General features: G+C 45.8%; 2 protein-coding genes across 9 annotated transcripts in view; one reads left to right on the forward strand and one right to left on the reverse strand.

Annotated features, from left to right (window-relative positions):
* Nucleotides 1–25,060, reverse strand: part of TP73 (tumor protein p73) — a 680,368-nt gene that overhangs the window by 523,606 nt on the left and 131,702 nt on the right. The window lies entirely within an intron of this gene.
* The window catches only part of CEP104 (centrosomal protein 104), a 58,274-nt gene that overhangs the window by 16,701 nt on the left and 16,513 nt on the right, over nucleotides 1–25,060 (forward strand). For 4 of the 8 annotated variants that reach the window (XM_004272317.4, XM_033432756.2, XM_049706108.1 and 1 more), the window contains 12 exons: nucleotides 102–240; nucleotides 1,518–1,580; nucleotides 1,874–1,950; nucleotides 4,520–4,688; nucleotides 5,057–5,212; nucleotides 6,126–6,353; nucleotides 8,077–8,274; nucleotides 8,847–9,014; nucleotides 9,651–9,824; nucleotides 17,742–17,918; nucleotides 20,254–20,460; nucleotides 20,929–21,036. In XM_004272317.4, the coding sequence (XP_004272365.1) occupies nucleotides 102–240; nucleotides 1,518–1,580; nucleotides 1,874–1,950; nucleotides 4,520–4,688; nucleotides 5,057–5,212; nucleotides 6,126–6,353; nucleotides 8,077–8,274; nucleotides 8,847–9,014; nucleotides 9,651–9,824; nucleotides 17,742–17,918; nucleotides 20,254–20,460; nucleotides 20,929–21,036 (1,864 nt within the window). Of the gene's footprint in view, nucleotides 1–101; nucleotides 241–1,517; nucleotides 1,581–1,873; nucleotides 1,951–2,623; nucleotides 3,018–4,519; nucleotides 4,689–5,056; nucleotides 5,213–6,125; nucleotides 6,354–8,076; nucleotides 8,275–8,846; nucleotides 9,015–9,650; nucleotides 9,825–17,741; nucleotides 17,919–20,253; nucleotides 20,461–20,928; nucleotides 21,037–25,060 lie in introns of those variants that run through there. The other 4 variants (XM_033432757.2, XM_033432761.2, XM_033432758.2 and 1 more) reach the window with 4 other exon arrangements.

A 25,060-nucleotide genomic window follows, 5' to 3' on the forward strand; every position in this document is an offset into this window, starting at 1 on the left:
CAAACCTAACAACTTTCCTTGAAACCTGCGGAGCTCAGTGGGCACCGAAGGCAGCGTATTTCCACATCAGCGTGATTCCAGAGTTGTGTTTTTTCTTTCAGCTACGTCTCTCTCTGTGACAATGAAAAGACAGGTTGCAAAGCCCGGGAACTGAAATCGGTGTATGTGGATGCAGTAGGACAGTTTCTTAAGCTGATTTTTCACCAAAACCATATCAACAAGTACAATGTGTATAATCAGGTGAGACACATGGGCCCTCCCCTTGGTGACACCCCTACCCCGCCCCCTGCTTTGTGGCATCTGAGACTCCTCCTCTAAGGTGGTGTCTGTGGGAGAGTGCTAAGCTCCCTGGAGCTGCGTGCTCCGGTTCGGAGCCACCGGCCACGTGCGGCTGTGCACGCTGGGAGCGTGGCTGGTCCAAGTGCATGGGCTGCACGTGTGACCCAGGCTCGGTTACACAAGGAGAGGAGGATGTTTTGGATACATTAGCTTTAAATATATTGTTAAAATCAAAAAATCAATTTTAAATGTTTCTTTTACTGTGTCGACTAGAAAACTTAAAATTACATATGTGGCTTGCATTATATTGGGTTGGCCAAAAAGTTTGTTCGGGTTTTCGAGGTAACACCGCATGGAAAAATCCGAACGAACTTTTTGGCCAGCCCATTATTTTTGTTGGACAGCACTGTTCTACATAAACCCCCTAAACTTTTACAAGATAAATCCCCTGGTGGAAATTGAGAGTGCGGTTTAATGATGCATACAGTCCAGAATCTCTCTAGCTCCCTCCCTCCCCTTCTTTTTATTTTTTTGGCATAAAGAATATTAGTGGAAATCAACTGTGTCCAAAGCAGTCTTGTTAATTAGCACAGATATTTACAGCACTCCCTGCCCCCTCCAAGAGGAGTGCAAGCATTCCAGCAAGTCAGAGCTTTCTGCTGAGCAAGTGAGCTGAAGGAGAGTTCTGAGACAGAGTCGTGGTGCCTGGTCCGTATTTGACAGCAGAATTCTGAGCCTTTTCCCTCCTCCACCCCATCTGTGTATTCACCAGTAATTCCTCAGTTTTCAGTTCAGCAACCGTGATTCTCAAGGAAGGGGGTACGCGAAGGCGGCTCCTCCCCGTCAAGTGAGAATCAGTGCCTTGGACAAACCAAGCTATGTTAACGTAGGTTTTCATTTCATTGTCTAATTTACCACGATCATGTAGATGTGACCCCATCCTTAACCTTGAGTGGATGGTTCGATATAAAGCTGGGTTAAAACTTTGGAGGTTTTTTAGCTGTATTGTTTTAACATCCTTTAAACATTAAAATACCCTCTTGGTTCAGCATTAGAATATTAACTTATATAATTTATAAAAGTCATTAATAATTCTATATTAGCCTGAGATTTTACAGCTAAAGCATTTTGCTGTACCTCATCCCGTTTTATGACAGTGTGGCTCAGAGTTTGTTATAAAGGGGTTAAGTCATGTCAGACATGTTATGCTTAATTTCTGTTGATTAACTCTTTCTTAGGTTGCTTTGGTGGCAATAAATATCATTGGAGACCCTGCAGATTTCAGTGATGAAAGCAATATTGTAAGTTTGGGAAGTTTCATTCCTGAAGAGGGACATTTATTTCTAACAAGAGGGGATCGTTTATTTTTGTCACAAAAGTATCATCCTAAAAGTCCTCACAAAATTATCTGGTGAACAGCTAGCAGATCATTTTCAGCAGCTGTTGTATTAAACTTTACTCGAGAATTTTAGTTGTCCCTCCAGGGCACTAGGATCATTGAAGCTCCCTGACTGACACCTTTATGTCAAATCATCTCTGTTTTATGTTGTTCCTTTTCTCTCTGAGATACTAAGCATAACTTTTTCCCCCAAAGACCTCTAGAGAGAAGCTGATTGATCATTATCTAGGGCACAACACAGAGGACCCAGCTCTCGAAGGAACTTGTTCTGGGTAAGAGCCCTGCCCCCCACCCCCGAGGCAATAAATTTCTGTAACTTTCCTTGGAATCATAAAAGTGCAAGTCAGCTCCAAAGAAAGGATCCTGGACCTGGGGGCCTCTACATTCAGTCTGGAGCCGAATAAGCCACTGATGGGATTGTCTTAAATACGCTGCAGATTAAGGTCACCGTTTTATTCAGCACATCTTCTTTCACTGCCCTGCAGAGATGACTTCGTTTCTTGTATGTTCTGGTATTACTAGCCAGTTCCTCGAATGCATTCAGATAAAAGCTCTGTCAGCCGTCCTTTGGTATTTTGGTGGCACAGGCAAATTCATAGGTAAGAATCGAAGTATTAATTGACCCAGATTACCAGGTACCCCAAAGTTCATCTTATGTCTCCTTTAAAACCTCATTCCTTCAGGGAGTGAGAACTGCATGTCACATCAGTTTCTGTAAGTTCCTCTCCACGCTCCTCACGTGGACAGTTACACAGACTTCGCTATCTTGCTGACTCTTTAGCAAGTCAGGCGTGGAGGGCAAGGCCGAGGGCACGGCACTTTACACCCTCTGTCCCTAGGTGCCCCTCTGGGACAGAGTCCTTCAGCACCCTTGTCATGTGTCTGCTGTTTATGAAAGTAGGGGGACCCTTTCCACAGGCGCCCGGCCTAAAGAGAAAGGGATTCAAAACAATACCCAGGTCCCCTTCTCAGACGGCAGCTTCCCAATAGCGAAGAGATAAGATGCTTAGATGTTAGTACACAGTTGACATTTGCACATGACCTGTGGTGTATTTCCACGTTCACACGCACATGGCCAGAACTGCTGGCTCTCCGTTTGCATCAAACGTGGCGTCAGTTCTCTGTGCCGTTGCTCGGAGCCACTGGGTGGTGCTGAGTATGGCATACTGGAGTGGAGGCCGTGCTTACAGTTTCGTGTATAAAAAGTCACGGCGCAGGGTGACCCATCATCCCGCCTACACAAGCTCTGCTTCAGTCCTCAGCCCGGATCCTTCCCGCCTGCTGGAGTCCTCACCTTGCCAGGTGGGGGTGAGAAGCACGGGGGGAGCACTGACGGCAGGTACTTCCTTCAGCATCGTGGAGGTGCTGCCCCCGGCTCTGCCCTTGGTGAACAGGGACGACTAAGCTCACTTACCGGGTTTAGTATCGCCAAGAGCCCTCTGGGGAATTGTGGTTTCTGTTTAAATCAGTTCTTTATCAAGTTAGCCACGGGGGATGGTAAACTGCAGTTTCTTGTCCTGACTCACCCACCCCCCGCCAGGGTTTTCCTGAAGGTAGAGGGAGGTCTTGAAAGGTTGTAGGCAGCGCCCAAGGCTGAGTCCACAGGCAGTGCTGGAGCATCGTGGAAAGTGGGCGCTGCTGATGCCTGGGCATTGCAGCATCATTTCGTCCTTCGTAGGGTTTTTATACTGTAATGAAGTCTTGGCTTCGCCTCTGGAACTTCAGGGCAGAGTGAGTTAGACTTGAGCGTGTGGTGTGTATTTAGGTAAGAAGAGTCAACGGATCTTGGAAGCACAGAAACGTGCTCTTGTTCAGTCATCACTGAGATGAACGGAGCCGCTCACAGCCGCCGTGGCCATGTGCCCGCTGCTGTGCCCACAGCCGCCTGAGTCAAGGCCTGGGGAAAGGGGGTCCTGGCTGCCTTTGAAAGGTGATGTGGTCCCCTGTCCTGTTTGAGTATATTATTAACCAACCAAACTTGTATGACAAATAATCTCTTTAATGATACTTGCTGTGTGCAAGGACACCCAAGGCGAAGCTAACAGCAGGCGTCTTCCTGCCTCTGATGCAGCAGATTGGGAGGCTCTGGACCGTGTCCCCTAACGCTTCTGTCGAGTAGTTAGAACGGCGTCCTGGTTCTAAATGTCAGGCCCAGAAGAAAGCTTCTGGCCGGTTATAGAATTGGGAGGAAAGAGGGAGGCGGTGCGCAATCCAGAACAGGTTATTCAGATCACGTTTAGGTCATTTATTCTGGGAAGGATTTCTCTGATCTCCTGCAGGACTGGATGGTGATGTCATACGATCAGACACTTTGAGGTACAAGCCCAGTGGTAGCAGTTCTCCGTCTTTAATGCTCGTCACCATTACTGTGGCGTGAAATGCAACCCTGGACTCGGCCTGGGCCACCAAGCCAGCCTCTGCAGGGCTGGGGCCTGCTCATGGCTGGCTTTGGTTTTGGTTTTCCCACGTCTACAAATGATTCACATGCTCTGTCCTGTCCCTGCGCCCAGAGCAGAGCCCTGCACGGTCTGCACTCGGGATATCTGCTGAACGAGTGAATGAACACACTGAAGGCTCAGATGCCCCGTGTGCATATAATTCATGGTCAAGAGCATAAGCTGTGGGGTCAGCAAGACCTGCCTGCACTTGCTCTGTGACCTGAAGCCCGTTACTGACTTCTCTGAGCCTCTGCTTTCTCAGCAAGAAATGCTCCGGAACGGGTGTGGGTGGGACCTTTCCAGACTGTCTGTGTGTCTTCAGCACTGAGCACGGGGCCCACTCTCCCCCTGCAGCGTCACATAGATTGAAACTGGCTCTAAAGTACCCTTTCCTTTCCTTTAGGAAGTCTGACTATATTTCCCCACTAGATGACTTGGCCTTTGACATGTACCAGGATCCGGAAGTGGCACAGATTATCCGCAGGTTAGATGAAAGGAAGCACGAGGCGGCCCAGAGGGAGCGCTACGACGACGCCAAGACGCTCAAGCAGGCCATCGCCGACCTGCAGAAGGTACTGCCTGTGGGGAAGGCGGCGGCTCCGTGTCTAACTGCCCTGGTTCCTGCTCAGCAAACGGCAGGCCTCTGAAGGCTGCAGGGTTAGCGTGGGTTCAGGGGCATCAGCACATGAAGGACAGCAAGAGCACACACTCCTGCAGAGCCCTCCTCAGGGCCACGGCCGCAGGAAATGTAAGATGTTTAAACTCCCGTGAGCTCGCAGGTGGCGGTGGCCCGTTCCCTCCATCCCCCGTGCCGTTCCCCTCTCCCCCCGACACGGAGTTGGTCGCCCACACTGTCCTCAAAGCGTTACTTTAAAACCGTCTTTGCACCTCGCGTGAGTCGGTCCACATGCGTAGCCAAAGCCAACGCCGTGTGCTTCAGGTCGGGGAGCGGCTGGGCAGGTACGAGGTGGAGAAGCGCCGTGCCGTGGAGAAGGAGGACTACGACCTGGCCAAGGAGAAGAAACAGCAGATGGCACGCTACCGCAGCCAGGTGTACGGGCGACTGCAGCTGCACGGGCTGGTGGACGCCGAGCTGGTGGGTGGCGGGGCCCGCAGCTGGGACCAGGGACCGGGAGAGCCGTCGCGGGGTCCACGAGGGTGGTTGCGCGTTCCACAAAACGGAAGACTTTGTCAGGCTCAGGCGACAGCGGCGACAGTGGGCCCGTGTCGTAGGCCTGGCCTTGACGCACTCTTGCAGGATTTGCAGAGGCGGAGACAGGGCAGGTCGGGTGGGAAGGCTTCCCGGTGGGCGACTGCATCTCCTGTTGGCAGCCCTGCCCACACAGCCCCCGGGAGTGGGGCGAGAGAGCACCACCCTGACAGCTCGGGCTGGGTGGGGGCGGGTCTCATGTCCGGAGCCCACGTTCCAGGCTGGGACGCAGGCCCGGCACCCAGAGGGCAGTGCAGGGAGTGCCGCCTCTGGCACTCGCTGCCAGACCCTGGGCTCCGTCCTCCGTCCAACTCTGAAGACTCAGACTCATTCCTTGGCCTCTTTGTGCCTCAGTTTCCCCACCCCATCCACAGGGGTGAGAACAGGGAGCCTCAGGTGCAGTCGTCTGCCTGGAGCACTTGCTCCTGGCCCAGCACGTGGCCACCACTGAGTCCGTTGCACTCGTTCAGGTGACACGAAGTAGCCTGCTTTGCAGACACGGAGTGACCAGCACAGGCCTCTCGGGTCCAGCCGGGTGCTCCCTGCCCGCCTGTGGCCTCCCCACCACAGCACCCCGTGCACAGATGCTCATGGCCACTCTGGTGTTTTGGTACAGGTGTCACTTGAGTGGTCCACACAGTAACCATCCAGAGACAGTCGGGGGCAGTGACATGGCTATGGGACCTCATCCGTGTGGGTTTCCCCCTCTGCCTTCCCAAACTAGCACTCCCCTGGGGGAAAAAGGGGTGTGTCTGGTGGGGCAGTGACACTGGGGATTGAATGGCCCGTTTCTCCCCAGATACGAAGGCCTCTGGACTTGCCCCTCCAGCCCCTGGTCCGTTCCAACAGCCCTCGCCACCAGCAGCCTGCGCTCTCACTGCCACAGCCAGAAGAAAGGGGGACAGAAAACCAGTTTGCAGACCCTTTCCTTCAGGAGAAGCCTTCATCGCATCCCCTGGACATTTCTCCTCAGCATTGCGTGGTGGACTGGTCACCCCCCGCCGCAGGTCTTCCTCCCAAGGCCCATGTAGGTAACTCATGTTCACGCTGTGGACAGTTTATTCCACATGTATGTAGTGGGGACCTGCATCATGCCAGGTGCTTTCCCGGGGCAAGGGATGTATCAGGGTACAAAACAGTGACAGCCTTACCCGTGCTGCGTCAAGAAGAGGGGCAAAAAAGCTGCGGCCGGAACATCGGCCAATGGCTGAGACACACTTCATCCTCTGAGCCTCTGTTTTTCTCTTTGCAAAGATGTACAGACGTCTTCTTAAAGGGTGGTTTCCAGGATTAAATGAGACAATATTCGTCAGGTTCCTACCCTGGCCTGACCTTAGTAGAGCCTCGGTACAAGTCGTATCCAGTTACCGTACCTGTTAGAACCTCCTGTGTGGCAGGGGACAGAAAACCTGGTTCAAACTGGGGGTTATTGGCGTTTATAACTGGGAATTTTAAGAGGTCATGTGGGTTCCAGGGTTGGTTTGATTTCTGTCTTGCGAGTCTGTTTCCTGTGGTTCTGAGACGCCCTCTCAGAAGGCCGGGCTCGTCACGTGGCCTCAGCTTCAGGTCTGTACGCTGTGCCATCTGGGGGAGAGCGTGCGTCCCATTCTAAGCAGAGTCCCCGGGTTAACCCTGCTTAGATCGGCCTCAGTCACCTGCCACCTGAGGAGCAGTGACGAGGACCAGAGGGGGCAAAGGTGCCAACTGGCCTGTGGGGGCCTCCCTGGAGCCCCTGCCGGGCATGGCCACGTGGCCAGTAGACCCTGGGGAGGATGGCAGCCAGAGACCCACAGCTGCCACACGGCCCCCACGCCCTCGTGCCGCTGGCTCTCCCAGGGCGTGTCTGTGAGCGTTGCCACCCTCCCTCTCCCTCCAGTGATACCTTGTCTGTAAATTAATCATTATGTTTCACACTTCAATCTAAAAGTACTCTAATTTCTCCTTTTTTAGTACCTCAGTGTGTTTTGTTTTACAAGTGTGAGCACATTTTAAAAGATGAGAAGCTAAATCTCACATGTGTTGTACACCCAGTTAAGACCTCAGCAAGTATTAAGTACGAATAAACGGTCCTCCTTGTCTGTCCAGTGTCACCGTGACGCCTTCCTCAGAAAGTGACTCTGGAATCGCTCTTTCTGCCCTCAGTTACCTGGAAGCCTGTGACGTGTGTACTTGTTTAATGTATATCTGTCTCCCCCTGAGAACGAGGCCGCCGAGGGCGGGGAGTCTGTCTTCCCATCGCTCTACGTGGGTCGCCAAGAACAGAGCCCGGGAAGTGTCTGCTGCAGGGTGCAGACAGAGGTGGATAAGGGTCTGGAGCTTTGGCTGCCTGTGGCACTTCAAGGCTGCTGGGCACTGGATGCGTTTAAAATGAGGCTTGAGAGTTGTTTCTCAGAAATAAACTAAGAAAATGCCAAGGGTCTTGCCAGAAAAAAACTGTAATGACTTTTACTGTAGTGACCTACTGTCAGCTGAACTGAAATCACTAGTTGTAAATAGTAATCGCGGCAGAATCTACATTGCTTGTTTATTAGGTCTGTAGTAAGTTTAGAAGAGAATAAAACCCCTGATCTAATTTTTTTCAATTACACCCTGTGGTATAAATTACTCTAACTTGACGAGACTGATATTTAGCAAAATACCATCATTCTGACCAGGTACGTCCCAAGCAGCCAGCCCATGGGTGGAGACGGGGGGTCAGTATGCGGGGAGGATCCTGCAGCGAGCCCGGCAGCCGCCCTGTCCTCCCGCAGCTCGAGTCCCTGCCCTACGATGAGCGGCCCCTTCCCGCGACCCGCAAGCAGCCTGGGGCAGTGGCCACGGAGCCAGAGACGAGGGACACGGACAGCAGCGAGCCTCCCAGAGCGGGCACCGTGGGCGAGCCTGAGCCTCTAACAGAGAAGGCCTTGCGCGAAGCCAGCTCCGCCGTGGACGTGCTGGGAGAGGCCTTGGTAAGAACAGAAGCTCGTATAAACAGCCTGCAAACAACGGGCAGGGGCGGGCGGCTCCACAGGGCTCCCAGGCTTGCTGGTCCCGATGCTGCAACTGCCCTTTGTCCTCACTGTTCAATGGAAAAGTCTTTTGATAGTTACTCCTTATGTGAAGCAGCACAAGCGTAAGCTAGAATTAGAGATTTCATGACAAGTATCCATTTCAGCCTGGGCCTGATTTGTGGTGTTGACAGGGCTGGGGTCCAACACCAGCTCCCGCCTGAGAGCACTGCCAGCTCCAGGGAAGAGGACAGCAGAGCAAACAAAACATGAGCGTGTCACCAGCCTCAAAAGACTCTTGTGCTGGAACTTTTAATATGTTCCATGTTTTAACATAAACTTAAATTTTCCACGTTAGGAGGAGTATTTCTCCAAATACACATACCTAGTGGGTGGAGGTCCTGTTATTAGAAAAGCTGTGTCTTGGTTTAAAACAAACCAAGGCCAGGGGTGCAGGGTGCAGGCTGCCGGGGCTGCTGGGGAGGGGATGTGGCCAAGTGCCCACTCTGAGGGGCTGGGTCCCGCCCTCCCAGGTGGCCGGGGCCTATTCCAAAACATGGTCGCACCGGGAGGACGCGCTGCTCGCCCTGTATAAACAGCTGATGGATGCACCAGCGGCAACCCCAAAGGAAGACCTGAAGAGCACGCTGAGGGCGGCCGTATTCATCATCAGGAGAGCCGTCCGAGACATCGTGACCCCAGTGAGTCCCCGCCCGCCCCTCAGGGGCCCCGTGTCTGCCAGAGAGCTGCCGGGATGTCCCCAGGAGGTCAGGGTAGCCCGAGGCAGCCTGGTCCCCAGTACCGTTGTCACCTAGCATGTGGTGTCACTAGGAATGAAGCTCTCGAGGAAGGAATGTGGTCGCTAAGGAGTCTGAGGTCTGTCCCTGTGGGCCGTGCCCTCTGGTCCATGTGCACAGAGGCCTGGCCACCACGACTGATACATGCCCCTTTATGTTTTTGTTCTTCATGACACCTGAGGAGCTTGGGAGTTAGCACCGACTTCTCCTGACCCTGAAAGGACCTTAAGAATGAACATCCCACAATTACATTGTCGTCTGCATTCATACAGGAGCTCATGCAGTTCAGCAGTAATGTCAGATATTTGGCTCATGGAGAGATGTCAGGGAGTTTATGACACGCGGGAGATAAGAGCCTGTGCCTTCCATGTGCCGGGAACTGTGCTCACAGAGCAGTTTTCAGTTGGCCATTTCCAGTCCTTCAGACAGCATGTAGTTTTCAGCGTAACGTTTGTGTTTATAACTAATAGTAAATTTCATGTTTTCTTTTGGTGGAATTCAGTGAGAGTGGCTCATCTGTTTTTATCACTTTTTTCTTAGGTCTTTCAGGCATCTTTGAAATTGTTGAAAATGTTAATCACACAATATATTCCTAAACATAAACTGGGTAAGCTTGAAACAACTCACTGTGTGGAAAGGACCATTCCTGTTCTGCTCACGAGAACTGGAGATTCTTCTGCTCGCCTGCGTGTTATAGCTTCCAATTTTATTCAGGTATGAATTTCACCACAGAATTTGAAACCATAAATAATAAACATATAACTACAGATACTTGACTTTCTTAATACCTTACAAGATCTTGTCTACCCAAGAGCATCATAGATTATCCTTAGTGATTCACCATCATATTTTCCTCATGTTCTAAACCAGGTAAATGTTGCCTTAAACATGATTAAAATGTACAGTTTGCTTTTTCTAGTGTTTTTTTTATTCAACGTACACTATTTTTTAAATAAATAAAAATATATGGAGAATTAAATCAGAATAGAAAAATGGGGTAAAAAAAAAGATGTATAATGGTCTTGATCTAAATATTTTTATTCTTTCAGCAAACACGCCTCCTCTAGCCTGGGCGCTGGGGGAAGCTAAGATAGAAGTGAGTGTGTAAGAGTTTGGGGCACACCACACTGTGCGGCTTGCGGGATCTTGGTTCCCCAACCAGGGATCGCACCTGAGCCACCGTGGTGGGAGTGCCAAGTCCTGGCCACTGGACCGCCAGGGAGTTCCCAGCCCCAGGGAATATTAATCATCGTGAGGTCTCCTGGAGGTCCCTGTCTTGGCACTGAGACCCAGCTTCACCCAACAGCCTGCAGGCTCCAGTGCTGGAACACCTCAGGCCAAACAACCAGCAAGAAATGAACACAGCCCTACCCATTAGCAGACAGGCTGCCTAAAGTCTTACTAAGCTCAGAGACACCCCAAAACACACCCCTTGACACAACCCTGCTCACCAGAGGGACAAGACCCAGCTCCACCCACCAGGGGGCAGACACCAGGAGCAAGAGGAACTACCACCCTGTAGCCTGCGAAAGGAGACCACATATACAGTAAATTAGAAAGAAGAGAAGACAGAGAAATGTGCTGCAGACAAAGGAGCAAGGTTAAAACCTACAAGAACAACTAAATGAAGAGGAAATAGGCAGTCTACCTGAAAAAGAATTCAGAGTGATGGTAAGAAAGATGATCCAACATCTCAGAAAAAGAATGGAGGCACGGATGGAGAAGATACAAGAAATGTTTAACAAGGACCTAGAAGAACTAAAGAACAAACAGTGATGAACAACACAATAACTGGAATGGGAAATACACTAGAAGGAATCCATAGCAGAATAACTGAGGCAGAAGAACAGATAAGTGAGCTGGAAGATAAAATGGTGGAAATAACTGCCAAGGAGCAGAATAAAGGAAAAAGAATGAAAAGAATTGAGGACACTCTCAGAGATCTCTGGGACAACACTGAACACACCAACATTCAAATTATAGGGGTCCCAGAAGAAAAAGAGGGGACTGAGAAAAGATTTGAAGAGATTATAGTTGAAACCTTCCCTAACATGGGAAAGGAAATAGTCACCCAAGTCCAGGAAGCACAGAGAGTCCCATACAGGATAAACCCAAGAGAAACATGCCAAGACACATTTAATTTTTTAACAAAAATTAAATACAAAGAAAAAATATTAAAAGCAACAAGGGAAAAGCAACAAATAACATACAAAGGAATCCCCAGAAGGTTATCAGCTGATTTTTCAGCAAAAACTCCACAGGCCAAAAGGAAAAAGCAGGATATATTTAAAGTGATGAAAGGGAAAAACGTACAACCAAGAATACTTTACCCAGCAAGGCTGTCATTCAGATTTGACGGAGAAATCAAAAGCTTTTCAGACAAGCAAACGCTAAGAGAATTCAGCACCACCAAACGAGCTTTACAACAAATGCTAAAGGAGCTTCTCTAGGTTGGGGGTGGGGGGGTAGGGTGGTAGAAATATTCTTGTTTCTACAAACAAGGAAACTAAGAAATGGGAAAGCTTGCTAGTAAAGGCAAACATACACTAAAAGGAGCAAATCATCCACACACAAATATGATATCAAACCCAGCAATCGTGAGAAGAGGAGAGCACAAATGCAGGAAGTGGGAATTGCATTGGAAAGTAAGAGACCAGCAACTTAAAACAACCTTGTTTATATATAGACTGCTATATAAAACCTCATGGGAGGGCTTCCCTGGTGGCGCAGTGGTTGAGAATCTGCCTGCCAATGCAGGGGACATGGGTTCGAGCCCTGGTCTGGGAAGATCCCACATGCCGTGGAGCAACTAGGACCGTGAGCCACAACTACTGAGCCTGCGCATCTGGAGCTTGTGCTCCGCAACAAGAGAGGCCACGACAGAGGCCCGTGCACCACAATGAAGAGTGGCCCCCGCTCGCCACAACTAGAGAAAGCCCTCGCACAGAAACGAAGACCCAACACAGCCAATAAATAAATAAATAAATAAATAAATAAATAAATAATTTTTTAAAACCTCATGGGAAATGCAAACCAAAAAGCTACAATAGATACACACACAAAAAAGAAAAAGCAACCTAAATACAACACTAAAGATGGTCATCAAACCACAAAAGAAGAGAATAAAAGCAGAAGGGAAGAAAAAAGATCTACAAAAACAAACCCAAAACAATTAAGAAGATGGCAATAGGAACATACATATTGATAATTGCCTTAAATATAAATGGATTAAATGCTCCAACCAAAAGACACAGACTGGCTGCATGGATACAAAAACAGAACCCATATATACACTGTCTACAAGAGACCCACTTCAGACCTAGGGACACATACAGACTGAAAGTGAGAGGACATAAAAAGATATTCCATGCAAATGGAAATCAAAAGAAAGCTGGAGTAGCAATACTCATATCAGACAAAATAGACTTTAAAATAAAGACTGTTACAAGAGACAAGGAAGGACACTACATAATGATCAAGGGATCGATCCATGAAGAAGATATAACAGTTGTAAATATTTATGCACCCAACATAGGAGCACCTCAATACATAAGGCAAACGCTAACAGCCATAAAAGGGGAAAGCGACAGTAACACAATAGTAGTGGACTTTAACACCCCACTTTCACCAATGGACAGATCATCCAAAATGAAAATAAATAAGGAAACACAAGCTTTAAATGGCACATTAAACAAGGTGGACTTAATTGATATTTATAGGACATTCCATCCAAAAACAACAGAATACACTTTCTTCTCAAGTGCTCATGGAACATTCTCCAGGATAGACCATATTTTGGGTCACAAATCAAGCCTTGGTAAATTTAAGAAAATTGAAATTGTATCAAGTATCTTTTCCGACCACAATGCTGTGAGACTAGATATCAGTTACAGGAAAGAAACTGTAAAAAATACAAACACATGGAGGCTAAACAATACACTACTGAATAACCAAGAGATCCCTGGGGAAATCAAAAAATATCTAGAGACAAATGACAACGAAAACACAACAATCCAAAACCTGTGGGACACAGCAAAAGCAGTTCTAAGAGGGAAGTTTACAGCAATACAGTCTTATCTCAGGAAACAGGAAAAATATCAAAGAAACAATCTAACCTTACACCTGAAGCAACTAGAGAAAGAAGGTCAAAACCCAAAGTTAGTAGAAGGAAAGAAGTCATAAAGGTCAGAGCAGAAATAAATGAAATAGAGACAAAGAAAAAGATAGCAAAGATCAATGAAACTAAAAGCTGGTTCTTTGAGAAGATAAACAAAATTGATAAACCTTTAGCCAGACTCCAAGAAAAAAAGGGAGAGGACTCAAATCAATAAAATTAGAAATAAAAAAGGAGAAGTTACAACAGACACCATAGAAGTACAAAGGATCATAAAAGACTACTACAAGCTACTATATGCCGATAAAATGGACAACCTAGAAGAAATGGACAAATTCTTAGACATGCACAACCTTCCAAGACTGAACCAGAAAGAAATAGAAAATATGAGCAGACCAGTCACAAGTACTGAAATTGAAACTGATTTTAAAACTTCTAACAGGGAATTCCCTGGTGGTCCAGTGGTTAGGAGTCTGTGCTTCCACTGCAGGGGGTACGGGTTCCATCCCTGGTTAGGGAACTTAAGATCCCACATGCTGTACAGCATGAACAAAAACAAAAGTCCAGGATGAGATGGCTTCATCAGCTAATACTATCAAACATTTAGAGAAGAGTTAACACCTATCCTGCTGAAACTCTTCCAAAGAATTGCAGAAGGAACACTCCCAGGCTCATTGTATGAGGCCACCGTCACCCTGATACCAAAACCAGACAAAGATACTACAAAAAAGAAAAGAAAATTACAGGCCAATATCACTGATGAACATAGATGTAATCCTCAACAAAATGCTAGCAAACCAAATCCAACAACACATTAAGAGGATCATACACCATGATCAAGTGGGATTTATCCTAGGGGTGCAAGGTTTCTTCAACATATGCAAGTCAATCAATGTGATACACCATATTAACAGTCTGAAGAATAAAAACCATATGACCATCCCAGTAGATGCAGAGAAAGCTTTTGACAAAATTCAACACCTATTTATGATAAAAACTCTCCAGAAAGTGGGCATAGAGGGAACCTACCTCAACATAATAAAGGTCGTATACGACGAACCCATAGCAAACATCATTCTCAATGGTGAAAAACTGAAAGCATTTCCTCTAAGATCAGGAACAAGACAAGGGTGTCCTCTCTCACCAGTTTTATTCAACACAATTTTGGAAGTCCTAGCCATGGCATTCAGAGAAGAAAAAGAAATAAAAAGAATCCAAATTGGAAAAAAAGAAGTAAAACTCTCACTGTTTGCAGATGACATGATACCATACCTAGAAAATCCTAAAGATGCTACCAGAAAACTATTAGAGCTCATCAATGAAATTGATGAAAATGGCAGGATACAAAATTAAAGTTGCAGGATACAAAATTAATCCACAAAAATCTCTTGCATTCCTGTACACGAAGAATGAAAGATCAGAAAGAGCAATTCAGGAAACAATTCAATTTACCTTTGCAACAAAAAGAATAAAATACCTAGGAATAAAACCTACCTCAGTAGACAAAAGACCTATATGCAGAAAACTCTAAGACACTGATGAAAGAAATCAAAGAAGACACAAACAGGTAGATATACCATGTTCTTGGATTGGAAGAATCAATTTTGTCAAAATGACTATACTACCCAAAGCAATCTACAGATTCAGTGCTATCCCTATCAAATTACCAATGGCATTTTTCACAGAATTAGAACAAAAATTTTTAGTTTGGATGGAAACACAAAAGACCCTGAATAGCCAAAGCAATCTTGAGAAAGGAAAATGGAGCTGGAGGAATCAGACTGCCTGACTTCAGGCTATACTACAAAGCTACAGTCATCAAAACAGTATGGTACTGGCACAAAAACAGAAATACAGATCAATGGGACAGGATAGAAAGTCCAGAGATAAACCCACTCACCTGTGGTCATCTAATCTATGACAAAGAAGGCAGGACTATACAATGGGGAAAAGACAGTCTCTTCAGTAAGTGGTGCTGGGGAAACTGAACAGCTGCATGTAAAAGAATGAAATTGCAACACTCCCTAATGCCATACACAAAAACAAACTTAAGATGGATTAAAGACCTAAATGTAAGGCCAAACGCTATAAAACTCAGAGGAAAACATAGGCAGAACACTCTTTGACATAAATCACAGCAAGATCTTTTTCAATCCACCTCCTAGAGTAATGAAAATAAAAACAAAAATAAACAAATGGGACCTAATTAAACTTAAAAGCTTTTGCACAGCAAAGGAAACCATAAGCAAAACGAAAAGACAACCCACAGAATGGGAGTACATATTTGCAAACAAAGCAACGGACAAGGGATTAATCTCCAAAATATACAAACAGCTCATGCAGCTCAATATACATATTAAAAAAAAACCCAATCAAACAATGGGCAAGAGATCTAAACAGACATTTCTCCAAAGAAGACATACAAGTGGCCAAACAGCACATGAAAAGTTGCTCAACATAGCTAATTATTAGAGAAATGCAAATCGAAACTACAATGAGGTATCACCCTACACCAGTCAGAATGGCTGTCATTAAAAAGTCTACAAATGATAAATGCTGGAGAGGGTGTGGAGAAAAGGGAACCCTCTTGCACTGTTGGTGGGAATGTAAATTGGTACAGCCACTATGGAGAACAGTATGGAGGATCCTTAAAAAACTAAAAATAGAACTACCACACGACCCAGCAATCCCACTACTGGGCATATACCCTGAAAAAACCATATTTCAAAACAATACGTGCACCCCAATGTTCATTGCAGCACCATTTACAATAGCCAGGACATGGAAGCAACCTAAATGTCCATCAACAGAGGAATGGATAAAGAAGATGCGGTACATATATACAATGGAGTATTACTCAGCCATAAAAAAGAACAAAATAATGCCATTTGCAGCAACATGGATGGGCCTAGAAATTATCATACTAAGTGAAGTAAGTCAGACACAGAAAGACAAATATCATATGATATTGCTTATATGTGGAATTTTTTTTAAGAGGGTACAAATGAACTTATTTACAAAACAGAGGGTCACAGACATAGAAAACAGGAAAGCACGGGGGGAAGGGATAAATTGGGAGATTGGGATTGACATACACACACTACTATATATAAAATAGATGACTAATAAGGACCTACTGTACAGCACAGGGAACTCTTGTCAGTACTCTGTAATGACATATATGGGAAAATAATCTAAAAATGAGTGGATATGTATTTATATATAACTGATACACTTTCCTGTACAGCAGAAAATAAGGCAACATTGTAAATCAGCTATACTCCAATAACAAGTTTAAAAGAGAGTTTGGGGCACACGCTTAGACGAGCAGTGTGAGAATATGCTTTGCTCTCTTTATATTAGTGACTCCATCTGGTCTAGGAGATCTCAAATTAAGATTCAGAAAGTCTGCGAGCTCCTTCGAATGTCACACACAGTGCTGTGAGGGTGCACGGCTTTCTAGGGAAGGAACCCAAAGTTGCCATAGTTTCTCCAACATGAAGAACCACTGATCTTGTTTTGTTTAATGAACTTAAATTTTCAGAGAAAACAAGTAAGTGATACTATTTGGGGGAAATCTTTCAAAGGATGCATTGAATATGCAGCGAATTATTTTCCAGCCACATTCACCTCTGAGACAGTGGTGGTGCTGAGTGTCTTCTGCTTGGGACCTGTTCTCGTTCTGCACCAGCATCTGGGCAACCGACCCTGCATCCCCGTGTCCTCAGCATCTGTGTGTCACGTGCGAGTTCACCGTTCATGCTGCTCTGAGGGGCTGTCCTTCCTCTTTCTTCTTTCCTTTGGTTCAGAGCTACTCACGGGCCCGGAGAGAGAGTTAACTGTACTGTCAAAATGAGAGGGTGTTTTGGGTAGTGTGGCCTGCAGACCTGCTAAAAACAGACGTCTTCCTATATTACGTCTCATATTTTATCAATATTTTATCGTTTCTTCGATCTTTTTCTTTAATATTTTACCATTTTTTTCTTTTTCTGCATCTGGCTAATTAATGATGAAATCTTAGTTATGGGAAGACTTGCTCACTTGGAGACGTTGGACTGTGTGGAGGTACTTACCCTCCTTCATCTAAACCCATTAGGGGTCTGTTCACCTGGAGTATTGTGCGTGGTTACATGCTCGGCTGACGTTTAATAAATACCGAAATGGTGGTTCTCGCAGCAGGACTAATTTCTTTCAGAATTTTAGAAATTAGAAAACCTTTTTCTTGAGGTTGTGAAATCCTGAGAAGAGAAACCTTAAGTTACTGATCACATTTGCTGTAAAGCTTTCATTAATCTCCAAGTGGTCGTGGTTTTTATTTCTGATGCTTTTGGTTTTTGTTTTTAATTGTTATTACATCTTAAATAGAAACATGAGCTTATAGATGAGTGACTTTACTGCCGTTTGTCACTGTCATTTTTTGTTCCCTGTTTTTTCCTTCAGTGTTTACTTTGCGGATGGCACTAAGTTACCCTTAGCATTTTCCAGTAAAACTTAACAAATGATGTTGGTTTTTATAGGAAATGGCCTTGTTTAAGGAGGTGAAGTCTCTCCAGCTTATCCCATCTTACCTGGTCCAGCCATTAAAAGCCAACTCCTCGGCTCACCTGGCCATGAGCCAGATGGCGCTGCTGGCCCGGCTGCTGCGGGACCTGGGCACGGAGGGCATGGGCTTCACCGTGGACAGCGTGATGCGGGTAAGCACCCCAGGGTGGCCGCTGCAGCCTGGGCTCCGAGCTGGTGGCCGGAGCATGGCAAGCATCTGGCCGGTGTTGGCTGCGTGCGGAGGTGGGGGGCGATTTCGGAACGTCGCCGCTTCCTCTGACACATGAGGGCGCTGGAGTCACGCTGCCGGTTGCGCCGTGGCGTCGGGGCGTGAGCCGTGCAGAGCCGTGTCCCCAGGGAAGCAAGCTCTGCAAGCAATGATGCCGCATCGTAGCAGGTGGCAGGGCTGTGGAAGGAGGTGCATGTTTTATGCTTTGGACAACCCCATGAGCCCCAGAAGTGAACACTGATTGTGTCCGTTCACTTGTAGCCCCTGGACTGCCTCCTGAGTATGGGTCAGTGTCCCCTGTCCTGCCCTGCGTCACGTGGCCACTGTCTGTCCTGCTTCCACGTCAGTTTCCTTGTTCCCCAGCACAGACCATAAGCCGGCCCCACATGCTTACATCCTTGTTAGGGCCACACCCACATCAGGATCCCAGCGTGAGCTTTGGTCCAGTAAGCTGTGCTGCCATCACAGATGCGCACTCTTCAGGGCAGTGACACAGCAGAGGCTCACTGCTGTCCCTTGTGGCCGGTGCCATCTGTGGGCACTCGGGGGCTCCGTCTCCTCCCAGTGTGATGCCGCGGCTTCACACATGACCTCCAAGGTCACTGAATGGAGGAGGGTGACTAGAGGTTGTGAGTGCAGGTGTCCACAGGCCGAGCCACTCTCAGACATGTCCATCCACTGAGGTGGCCCCATCCTCACTGCAGGGCCCGGGAGGCGTGTACAACTGTGCCCCAAGGAAGTGGGGAAACCGGGTTGGTGAGCACGTCACACTGTGCTGGTCCGTCTACATGCGGTGGGCTTGATCGAGACAGAGAGTTTAAGAAGGAGGAGAAATGAGTGAAAGTTGGAAGTGGGGGTGAGGCTCTAACTGAAGGAACAAAGCCCCCAGGCAGCCGACGGAACGGGGCCGCAGTGCTCGCTCGGACGGCTCGGCTCAGAGCCAGGCAGCGGCCAGCCAGCCTCTCAACAGGAGGGCGTCGGCTCAAAGCCGAGAGTGGATGGGGAGGTTTGAGAGGCGAGCAGGGAGTATGAGATGCTGCCCTTGACCTCTGAGCAGGGAAACCAACCAGGAAACGTCACGGGTCAGGTTACTGCGTGATGCCAAGGGCCCCAGGATCGCCATGGCCCAAAGTCCAGCATGAAACCAGCTGGCACAATTCCTGAGCCCACAGCACCTTCTGCTTCACCTGAGAACACAGAGGAGGAGCGGCCCCAGATTTGAGGGCCTGCAGGGGTGCCGGGGGTGACTTGGTGATGGACACGCAGGGTGGGAAAGACTTGCGGGAGGTGGCAGACGGGAGGGAGTGCAGACAGGTGAGCTGGAGAGGCAGGAGGTGATCATCCCGGGGGTGCCTCACGGTCAGAACTTCTCGAGCTGGTGCAGGGGTTGGGAAGGACAAGGTCTGGGGTAAAACCTGAGTGTGTGGCAGGCGGAGACAGAGGAAGTGAGGAAGCCCAGCCAGTGAGGGGCCAGCGCCCAAAGGACCAGGAGGGGACGTGGGTTTACTATACGCGGGAACGTCGGATATTGTGATGTGTTCGGATGACACTAAAGAGCTTAAAATGGATGGGGTGGGTCGTTCGCCTACTTCAAGGTCATGCACAGATCTTGAAAAAGGAACATGGAATAAGAAGTAAAGTGTCAGAATGATAAGCACAGTGAATCATTTATAATGTCAAACAAAAATCCTGCGTGTACACACACACACGCACACGGCACGTACACTGTGCAGCAAATGAAGACGTCTGGGGGGCGCGTGCCCTCCAGCTTCAGGACACTGATGCCTCTGACGGAGGGGGGTGGACAGGGGGCCAGGGAGACTTCAAGGGGACTTGCACCGTAGTCCTAGGGTTCTGTTTCTTAGAAAGAGTTGAAGCAAACCTGGCAAAAATGATAGACGTTGGTTAATCTAGATGGTGGATGCGTGAAGTTTATTATATTTCTTCTTTATGATTGAAATATTTTCTAATACTTAATATGAAGTTTCTGGGGGGATGTAACTTTAAAAATGCTATTTAATACCTGAAGTAGGAAAAAGGAAAACACTAATAATTGTACATACAACATAGGTTCAGCTGCACATGTAAAGTAAAGGAAGTGAGGAAAACTCTGTATCTTAATAGCTGGAATTCTATGGGCATTGTCATCCATGTTTTTCAAATGTCTACGATGTCCCTATGTTTCTTTTATGCCAGAAGAAATAAACGTGGCTATTTTGAGACCCAGTAACAAGAGCACGTCCCGACCCTATTCTTAGTTCGCAGTGCGGGCCCTGGAGCACAGGGAGCACAAGGTGCGGGATTCGGCGGTGGGGATGATCCTGGACCTATACGCGCAGCACCGGGCTCTGGTCCTCGAATGCCTCCCTCCCGAGGAGAGTGCCACCCGCAGGAGCGTCCTCTATAAGACACTTTTTGAGGGATTTGCTACAATAGACGGCAGACCTACAGATGCTGAAATTAGGGTAAGTTAACTTCCGTGAAGTTATGACCTGGTCCCGGGTTTAAGAAGTGACTTGGTACGTGAGTAAACTGACACATCGTTCACGGGGCTATGGGGACAGGAAACACAGCACACAGAGGACACTGGTGCCTGAGCCCGCATCCTGGCTCTTCCACCTTGTCTGTGTAGGGATGATGATGGCCGGGAGGACACCTGCAGTGTTTATCAACAGGAAACATTTAACACAACACTGTTAATGAACTATACCCCGATATAAAATTTTAAAAAAATTTTTTAATTCCAGAAAAAAAAAACAACCAGTAAACATTTATTAGATGAATCTGGTGGATTTTCTTTTAATTCTAGCTATAGTACTAGTCTTAGTGACGATTATAATACATAAGAAACATAATTTATATGCTATAACTTATCACTCAATTTCCAGCGCTACCCTAAAAATCAATTCTAATGGAAAATCATTTCATACCAGGCACAGAAAAGAGCAGCTACAGAAGAAGCAGAAAAACGCAAGAAAGAAGAAATTAAAGCTTTACAAGGGCAGTCGGCAACACTAAAGGAGATGCAGGCTGAAGTCCAGGTTGGCAAGGTTCACTGTCTTTCACCGTCATGCTCTCGGTCAAAATCCTGTGACCGTTTATTTCCTTACGTAGATGCACAGCATGCTTGGTTTGCTTTTCGTGGGACTCTCCAAATGGGTATCTTTATTCTTTGTTGTTTTTTAAATTAGTTTAGGGGTAAATAAAAGGAATCCTCCACTGAATCATTTGCATGCTCTTTTTTTTTTTAACATCTTTATTGGGGTATAATTGCTTTACAATGGTGTGTTAGTTTCTGCTTTATAACAAAGTGAATCAGTTATACATATACATATGTTCCCATATCTCTGCCCTCTTGCGTCTCCCTCCCTCCCACCCTCCCTATCCCACCCCACTAGGTGGTCACAAAGCACCGAGCTGATCTCCCTGTGCTATGCGGATGCTTCCCACTAGCTATCTGTTTTACGCTTGGTAGTGTATATATGTCCATGCCCCTCTCTCACTTTGTCACAGCTTACCCTTTCCTCTCCCCATATCCTCAAGTCCATTCTCTAGTAGGTCTGTGTCTTTATTCCTGTCTTACCCCTAGGTTCTTCATGACATTTTTTTCCCTTAGATTCCATATATATGTGTTAGCATTCGGTATTTGTCTTGCTCTTTCTGACTTACTTCACTCTGTATGACAGACTCTAGGTACATCCACCTCACTACAAATAACTCAATTTCATTTCTTTTTATAGCTGAGTAATATTCCATTGTATATATGTGCCACATCTTCTTTATCCATTCATCCGATGATGGACACTTAGGTTGCTTCCATCTCCGGGCTATGTAAATAGAGCTGCAATGAACATTTTGGTACATGACTCTTTTTGAATTATGGTTTTCTCAGGGTATGTGCCCAGTAGTGGGATTGCTGGGTCATATGGTAGCTCTATTTTTAGTTTTTTAAGGAACCTCCATACTGTTCTCCATAGTGGTTGTACCAATTCACATTCCCACCAGCAGTGCAAGAGTGTTCCCTTTTCTCCACACCCTCTCCAGCATTTATTGTTTATACATTTTTTGATGATGGCCATTCTGAACGGTGTGAGATGATATCTCATTGTAGTTTTGATTTGCATTTCTCTAATGATGTTGAGCATTCTTTCATGTGTTTGTTGGCAATCTGTATATCTTCTTTGGAGAAATATCTATTTAGGTCTTCCGCCCACGTTTGGATTGGGTTGTTTGTTTTTTTGTTATTGAGCTGCATGAGCTGCTTGAAAATTTTGGAGATTAATCCTTTGTCAGTTGCTTCATTTGCAAATATTTTCTCCCATTCTGAGGGTTTTCTTTTGGTCTTGTTTATGGTTTCCTTTGCTATGCAAAAGCTTTGAAGTTTCATTAGGTCCCATTTGTTTATTTTTGTTTTTATTTCCATTTCTCTAGGATGTGGGTCAAAAAGGATCTTTCTGTGATTTATGTCATAGAGTGTTCTGCCTATGTTTTCCTCTAAGAGTTTGATAGTTTCTGGCCTTACATTTAGGTCTTTAATCCATTTTGAGCTTATTTTTGTGTATGGTGTTAGGGAGTGATCTAATCTCATACTTTTACATGTACCTGTCCAGTTTTCCCTTATTGAAGAGGCTGTCCTTTCTCCACTGTACATTCCTGCCTCCTTTATCAAAGTTAAGGGGACCATATGTGCGTGGGTTTATCTCTGGGCTTTCTATCCTGTTCCATTGATCTGTGTTTCTGTTTCTGTGCCAGTACCATACTGTCTTGATTACTGTAGCTTTGTAGTATAATCTGAAGTCAGGGAGCCTGATTCCTCCAGCTCCGTTTTTCGTTCTCAAGATAGCTTTGGCTATTCGGGGTCTTTTGTGTTTCCATACAGATTGTGAAATTTTTTTGTTCTAGTTCTGTGAAAAATGCCAGTGGTAGTTTGATAGGGATTGCATTGAATCTGTAGATTGCTTTGAGTAGTAGAGTCATTTTCACAATGTTGATTCTTCCAATCCAAAAACACGGTATATCTCTCCATCTATTTGTATCATCTTTAATTTCTTTCATCAGTGTCTTATAATTTTCTGCGTACAGGTCTTTTGTCTCCTTAGGTAGGTTTATTCCTAGATATTTTATTCTTTTTGTTGCAATGGTAAATGGGAGTGTTTTCTTGATTTCACTTTCAGATTTTTCATCCTTAGTGTATAGGAATGCCAGAGATTTCTGTGCACTAATTTTGTATCCTGCTACTTTACCAAATTCATTGATTAGCTTTAGTAGTTTTCTGGTAGCATCTTTAGGATTTTCTATGTATAGGATCATGTCATCTGCAGACAGTGACGGCTTTACTTCTTCTTTTCCGATTTGGATTCCTTTTATATCCTTTTCTTCTCTGATTGCTATAGCTAAAACTTCCAAAACTATGTTGAATAAGATTGGTGAGAGTGGGCAACCTTGTCTTGTTCCTGATCTTAGTGGAAATGCTTTCAGTTTTTCACCATTGAGGATGATGTTGGCTGTGGGTTTGTCATATATGGCCTTTATTATGTTGAGGAAAGTTCCCTCTATGCCTACTTTCTGCAGGGTTTTTATCATAAATGGTGTTGAATTTTGTCGAAAGCTTTCTCTGCATCTATTGAGATGATCATATGGTTTTTCTCCTTCAATTTGTTAATATGGCGTATCACATTGATTTGCGTATATTGAAGAATCCTTGCATGCCTGGAATAAACCCCACTTGATCATGGTGTATGATCCTTTTAATGTGCTGTTGGATTCTGTTTGCTAGTATTTTGTTGAGGATTTTTGCATCTGTGTTCATCAGTGATATTGGCCGGTAGTTTTCTTTCTTTGTGACATCCTTGTCTGGTTTTGGTATCAGGGTGATGGTGGCCTCATAGAATGAGTTTGGGAGTGTTCCACCCTCTGCTATATTTTGGAAGAGTTTGAGAAAGATAGGTGTTAGCTCTTCTCTAAATGTTTGATAGAATTCGCCTGTGAAGCCATCTGGTCCTGGGCTTTTGTTTGTTGGAAGATTTTTAGTCACTGTTTCAATTTTACTGCTTGTGATTGGTCTGTTCATATTTTCTATTTCTTCCTGATTCAGTCTTGGCAGGTTGTGCATTTCTAAGAATTTGTCCATTTGTTACAGGTTGTCCATTTTATTGGCATAGAGTTGCTTGTAGTAATCTCTCATGATCTTTTGTATTTCTGCAGTGTCAGTTGTTACTTCTTTTTCATTTTTAATTCTATTGATTTGAGTCTTCTCCCTTCAAACTATCAAAACTTAAATACAAAGAAAACATATTAAAAGCAGCAAGGGAAAAACAACAAATAACACACAAGGGAATCCCCATAAGGTTAACAGCTGATCTTTCAGCAGAAACTCTGCAAGCCAGAAGGGAGTGGCAGGACATATTTAAAGTGATGAAGGAGAAAAGCCTACAACCAAGATCACTCTACCCAGCAAGGATCTCATTCAGATTTGATGGAGAAATTAAAACCTTTACAGACAAGGAAAAGCTGAGAGAGTTCAGCACCACCTAACCAGCTTTACAACAAATGCTAAAGGAACTTCTCTAGGCAAGAAACACAAGAGAAGGAAAAGGCCTACAATAACAAACCCAAAACAATTAAGAAAATGGGAATAGGAATATACATATCGATAATTATCTTCAATGTAAATGGATTAAATGCTCCCACCAAAAGACACAGACTGGCTGAATGGATACAAAAACAAGACCCATATATATGCTGTCTACAAGAGACCCACTTCAGACCTAGAGATGCATACAGACTGAAAGTGAGGGAATGGAAAAAGATATGCCATGCAAATGGAAATCAAAAGAAAGCTGGAGTAGCAATTCTCATATCAGACAAAATAGACTTTAAAATAAAGACTATTACAAGAGACAAAGAAGGACACTAAACAATGATCAAGGGATCGATCCAAGAAGAAGATATAACAATTGTAAATATTTATGCACCCAACATAGGAGCACCTCAATACATAAGGCAAATACTAACAGCCATAAAAGGGGAAATCGACAGTAACACATTCATAGTAGGGGACTTTAA

Source organism: Orcinus orca, chromosome 1 (genome assembly GCF_937001465.1).
Source record: "Orcinus orca chromosome 1, mOrcOrc1.1, whole genome shotgun sequence".
Taxonomy (NCBI): domain Eukaryota; kingdom Metazoa; phylum Chordata; class Mammalia; order Artiodactyla; family Delphinidae; genus Orcinus; species Orcinus orca.